Source organism: Tauraco erythrolophus, chromosome 9 (genome assembly GCF_009769465.1).
Source record: "Tauraco erythrolophus isolate bTauEry1 chromosome 9, bTauEry1.pri, whole genome shotgun sequence".
Taxonomy (NCBI): domain Eukaryota; kingdom Metazoa; phylum Chordata; class Aves; order Musophagiformes; family Musophagidae; genus Tauraco; species Tauraco erythrolophus.
Genome location: NC_141473.1, coordinates 31,655,064 through 31,661,063, shown reverse-complemented (window position 1 = coordinate 31,661,063; position 6,000 = coordinate 31,655,064). Strand labels below are relative to the sequence as shown.

Here is a 6,000-nt window from a genome sequence, read left to right as displayed (position 1 = left end):
TTCTCACTCAAGAAAGAAGCCATTAACATCCCCCACGATGTGAAAAGCAGCCCCACTGCCCCTATGCTTTAGCATATTTTTGTTATGCTAACTACAGCTCTTCAGAGTTGTCACATGCCCCTTCAGCTGAAGGATCAACAGCACCTTGTGCTGAGAACTCAAAAACAAATCAAGAGATTGAGTACATCACCTCCAGAAAATTTCAAGCCCTAGTTGGTTTGACCACAGCCTCAGGTCCAGGCACTGAATTTTCTTTTATCCCAACATGCCAGTGAAACACAGAGAAGCACTACCTTCAGGATGCTCCTCTATTATTTCTTTTTCCTCTTTTCTTTTTTTTTCTTTCTGTTAACAATTTACCTGACTACCTTCTTTCTGCAATCACTCAAAGGAGTGTTTCATTACATTTTAAAAGACAAGATATGTATTGAAAGTAGCAATTTTATTTGAGTTAAAATTATTTACAAAAACCCAAAGACATACTTCATGAAACTGGTACAAACTATTTTTCCTGCCGTTGGCTTTTGCTCCAAAGATCACAGCTGAGAAATACTGTATAAAATAAAAATAGGATTGGATTCAGAAAAGTACTCTACTGTTCTAATTTCCAATTGAGAGTATTTACACAAATATTTACAATGGAAAAAAGTTACTTTAAAACTTTAATTTGCAAGTTGGCCTCAAGTACCCTTTAATGCAGAGTTATTTGAGGGTCTAACACACAAAAATGCACTGCAGTTCACAGGGTGATTTCTCCCCCCACCCTCAAAAAAAAAAATCTGCATTTGTCAGTGCTTGACAATTAGTTACATTGAAAAAAAACTGTTAAACACTGAGGTAAATCAATTCCCAAACAATTACCAGTGTAACAAAGAAAGGTAGTTGTCCCTGCTTTCCCCCATCATCGCATCTCTTGCCATCTCTCCACAGAAAACTACATAATCAATTTGATATCCCATTGTAAGTGAAAAATCTCTAAAATCAGAAAACTAGATGGGCAAAATATTCAATCATTTCCTCCTGATGTGGATAATTTACATGCAGCTTCTCTCTCTCTCACTACTCATTTATTTGTTTTTTTTAAACAAAGGGGAATACAACCTTTTCTAAGTTACACTGATACACTAAGTTTTAGAAGGTGATGAGAGAAAACACAAAAAATTATGACCAACATAGGATTTTTGCCGCTAATCAGTTACTTTCTTACAGAATTCCCAACAATCTGCATTATCAAAAATAGGAAGACATAGAAGGCAGCCACTGTATGTAAAAAATTTACAGCTGGCACTGATACAAAAGCACAAGTTCTTAACTTTATACATGGAGATAACACAAGATCTAAAAGCAGGTTAGATTTCCTGTTATTTCCTCCTCATTATACATAGAACTAATATTTTTATGGCTTCAAGTCTTACAAATTCAATGGAATAACATGATGTAACTACCTATACAGGTATTTAAAAATGTTGATGAAGCAGATCTCAGAACAGTCTGCAAATATTCAAGACCACCTTAATAAAAATAATTACCAATTCTGTTGGTCTGAATAATGAGTGCAAGAAAAAAATTGTTAAAAAGAGTCATGTATTTTCTGGGATTCTTTGTTCCACTTGAGTCTTCAAACACAATGCTTTTCTGTGAACTAGACCTCAGACTGAACAAAATCTTAGCTATATCAGCAATTTAAGGCTTTGCATTGTATGCATTTAAACTTTGTCATACTACAGAAGAATGAAATAGAAAGATTATGTCAGCTGGAACCATTAATCCCCATTGGTGTTTTAGCTTCTTTAAAATTCTTCCCCCTAAAACATCCAAATTCTTTGTACTGAGCATTATAAAATACATCTCGAGCACTTCCTTGAAACAAATTAAAACAGCATTTCAAAGTTTTTGCTTACTAGAAGTGTAAACTACCCTGGGATTGAGTATCTTCTTTTTTTTTAATCTTTTTTTCTTTCTTTTTTCCAACAGGGCACAACTTTTTACAGTTACTGTTTTTTTTGTGGATAACATACCCTCAAATGGCTTTATGTGTTTATGGGTTTGCATGCTTCTTGGAACTACAAAGTGTTATGGTCTATCAGTTTACAGTACATGGGCTATGATAGTTTTAGAACTGAGAAATAGCTCAACAACCTAATTTCAATCAAAACAGTATAAAAAATAAACTATCCAATCCTTGCCTCTTTGGATTCCAACAAATTTTAAATATAGACAGTAGTTAAAATCACAAAAGTATTTAAAAATTTATATTTTATGATTTTGGAATAATCTAGTAATAAAAAAGCAAGAGCAAATTAAACTCAAATAGGAGCGGTGCTGCTGTCCAGAACTTCTTTATTAGAACATTTGTTTGATACCTCAGTAGCTAAGCTGCCTTCGCACCTGGCTGGCATGAAACAGTGGCTCAACAGTAAACAGCAGTTGCACTATCAGCAGCAAGTTCTTCCCCTTGAAACTTGTCACAAACAAAGCAAGAAAAAAGATAGGGAGGGTAAACCCTGCCAAAAAATATTTAAATACTGCACTGCATCATAAACAGCATGGTTGGTTTATTTATTTTCCTCAGAACTTTTTTTCCCCTCATTTTTGATAGTTGCAGATTGATGTAGTAACTGTCTTTTAGAAAATGCTGACTGCATGGTTAAGAGACCAGGTAGCCTTAAAAATCCGAACACGAATGACACAGATGAATGCTCTTGGTATATCCTTCAAGGACTTCTTTCATGACTTCTTCTTTTGTCTAAGGGTAGCTCCAGCATTAGAGTGCCTGCAGCGGAAGTTAAGTATCTAGCAGTGTTCCAAGTATTCAATCACCCTAGAGATAGATTTCTGGCCTGTTGTTCCAACAGCACACTGGAAAATGTAACAGAAAACACAAGTAACAAACAAGCATTTGTAATACATCTTTAAAATATTTGAGCGCTACACTCATTTTAGAATTTTAGTATTTAGAATTACACGTAAGTAAAAGCAGCTAGGTTCAAGCAGATGATTATTCAAAATATTTTCCTGACCAGACACAATGAAATGGAATGAAAACTTCACTCCATTTACTACCAAAATAATGACAGACAAATGGGTTGTCAGTATTTAAAACCAGAGAATCATCCTGTGCTCTTCTAAAAACGCAAACTGAAAAATGTTAAATGCTTCTACAAATGTGTGGACTACTAACAGAGAACACAATTACATAAATATCTACATCCATCAATTTAAAATATGTATTACTTACTGTAAGATTCATAAAACTGAGAAATTTTTTGAGCATTTCAGTCATTATTGAGAAGTCCCCTTCAGGTAAGTACTCCCTCACAGTAGTCACATTGATCTAAGAAATAAAACAAACAATCTGTTTTAATTTGGGAATTATTTTTCTGTCACAGCACTATGTAACTCTGCACATGAGATGCAGTAAGACAAGTATGTTCATAGCATTATTAAGATGGCTTTTGCTGTCATCTCTATGATTTACATGTCTCTTAAGCAATACCCAGGTGTCTATGGTGTCTATGTTTCTAGGAAACAACAACTGCTGAATTTTTTTTGTTGTTGCTTTTTGTGGTTTTTGTTTGTTTTGTGTTTGTTTTTTTTTCCCCCCATTTAAGATCATTACCACCACCAGACCTCCTCGATTATCAGGAACTAAAAACCTCACCATATTACTCTCCTGACATGGAGAGAATCTCCCTTTAGAATTGTTAAGGGTTGAGAATTATTGACCTTACTGTCAGTATCACTCCAAACACGAAAATTGGATGGAACTACTCAGTCAAAAGGTACAGAACAGCACGTGAAAGACCATTTCTGCCTTCACGGTGTATTTAAACAAGCCTGAAGGCAGTTCTGAACCTCATTTTCATTTGAGCATATATTTGACAGCAGAGTTTATGAAGTTCTCAACCATTACAGTTCTGTATTAAGTTTTAATTTCAGCTTTCTGTTACATATTTCCAACCTGAGGCAATCACCTTCGACTTCAACCGAATTTCATGTAACTTCAACAGAGAAAAAAATAAAGCAGACTGATGGAAAAAAAAAAGTCTGATGTTAACTTGCTTATTGAAACTACTGAAAAATAAAGCAAGCTTTTGTAATTACAGAACAGGCAAGCCAATTTTCCTTTGTAAGAAACTTCCAAAGTAAGTTCATTTGTGGGCTAAGACTAACAGGAAAGGGGAGAGAGAGGTGCAAGAGATTAAATGTCCAATTCCAACTGTTTTTGATAAACATAATGTTAAGAAAATATGTTTTGGATGGAATACTTCTGGCAACTTTCTGTGGAATTATACACGTCAGTGTAGCTTCATCAATGTACTAGCTCACACTGAACCCTAATTTAATAAACCTATTTCAGTACTGCAAATTATTACTTCCCTAAAAATTGTATTGGACTTAAGAGCAAGTTATTGACTTATTCCCTTACTGGACTCTCTTGGCAGAGGCAGCCTAGAAGCAACGCTGTGTACGAGGCCACAATGCAGTCTTCCATGTGCTTCCCAGCATGCTGAAGAGCTGTAAAGAGAGACAACCGAGTGCATTGTATTCCCTAAGCAGCTGGTACCTTTTACTGCTTCAAACACAATCTTTCACTATCACTTTTCAGAATCCTTCTTTCCTCAAACAAAACAAGCTCTTGGACTGAGACTTCAGAGGCAAGAATCAGACAAACTCTGTACTTACTAACTCGGCAACACATTCTTGAACAGAAAAATGGTGTTCACTCACTTTCAATTCATTACATTGTATAGTATTTTGTTATTATTTACCATTTTAATGTGGAAACTGTAGGCTTAACACACCAAAATACAAATATAAATGTCTCATGTGATTCTGTAAACCAGTAAGACTTCTACCAAAAGTAGTTTACTGTACTCAGGACAACAGATACAGCACTTTTTGCTAATGACTCAGCATTTTTTGGCAAACCACAAATAGCTGCAGACACCAGTTGCTGGAGCTACAACAACAAGGAAGGATATAAAGCAAGGTTGGAAAAAGCAATACACAGTACCTACTATAAGAAGATTAAAAAACTATTATAAGTAAAATATTGCACCTACTATTAGAAGAATAAACGAAAAGAACTGACATTTCTGACCTTCCAGAGCTAAACTATGTAACTCTGCTTAGAGATACTTAAATTCCTGGAACAAATTACCAAAGATGCAGAACATCAAGGCATTACAGAGTTACATGAGATACCACCAATGGAGTGAGAAGAACTCAGACACAAAGCAGATGGGGACAGAAGAAGCACATGTGCAAACAGGGAGGGGAAGGAAAAACCCTAAAAGTTGCATGAAACAAGAGCTGGTCACAATACCCTGAAAAACAAAAAATTAAGGCAGGTAACTTTCAAGGACCATTTCAGTAGAACAAGGCAAAGGCCCCAAAGCCAGCCCTTTCAGAATATTTCTTACACAGAATGATCCTAAAAAAACTATTTGTTGTTTTTTTTTGTGTGGTTTTTTTTTTTTTTAAGAAAAAACTGACAGCACTACTAGGAAAATAAAAAGTAGCACAACTTCTTCCACTTCTCATGCTTCAGCTCTGAACTGCTCCTACTTCCAGTCTGTAACAGTTTCACTGGGAGGATACGATGAGGAAATCTCAGCCCAAGAGACTGCACATGGACAAGATGCAGAGAACGAGGTGGGAATTCATGCAATCAAGAATTCTTGGCCTTTTCTGAGCTCATCACAACCAGACAACGTACCTTTATTAAGATCAAGTTCTTCATCATCTTCTTCCTTCTTATCTTTCTCTTCAGTACCATCTGGCTTTTCTGTGGAGACCCACTGTATTTCCCCGCTCGTCTCCTGCCATTCCCCACTCTTATCATGCTGAGCAGTAGGAGCTTCTTTAATCAGCTCATCAGTCTGGCTCTCGGCCAGCTGTGCCGCTCGCTCGCGCTCAAGAAATAGCTACAGGAGAAAATTTCAGGAGAACTTCTATTGCAAATTAAACCCTAAACACATTGAATTAATACTTGAG

General features: G+C 35.9%; 1 protein-coding gene across 1 annotated transcript in view; it reads right to left on the bottom strand.

Annotated features, from left to right (window-relative positions):
* Positions 1 to 423: 423 nt before the first annotated feature.
* Positions 424 to 6,000, bottom strand: part of WAPL (WAPL cohesin release factor) — a 75,465-nt gene continuing 69,888 nt past the window's right edge. Inside the window, 4 exon segments of the mRNA XM_086616194.1 lie at positions 424 to 2,859; positions 3,239 to 3,334; positions 4,430 to 4,518; positions 5,723 to 5,930. Of these exon segments, the coding sequence (XP_086472320.1) occupies positions 2,794 to 2,859; positions 3,239 to 3,334; positions 4,430 to 4,518; positions 5,723 to 5,930 (459 nt within the window). The 3' untranslated portion in view covers positions 424 to 2,793.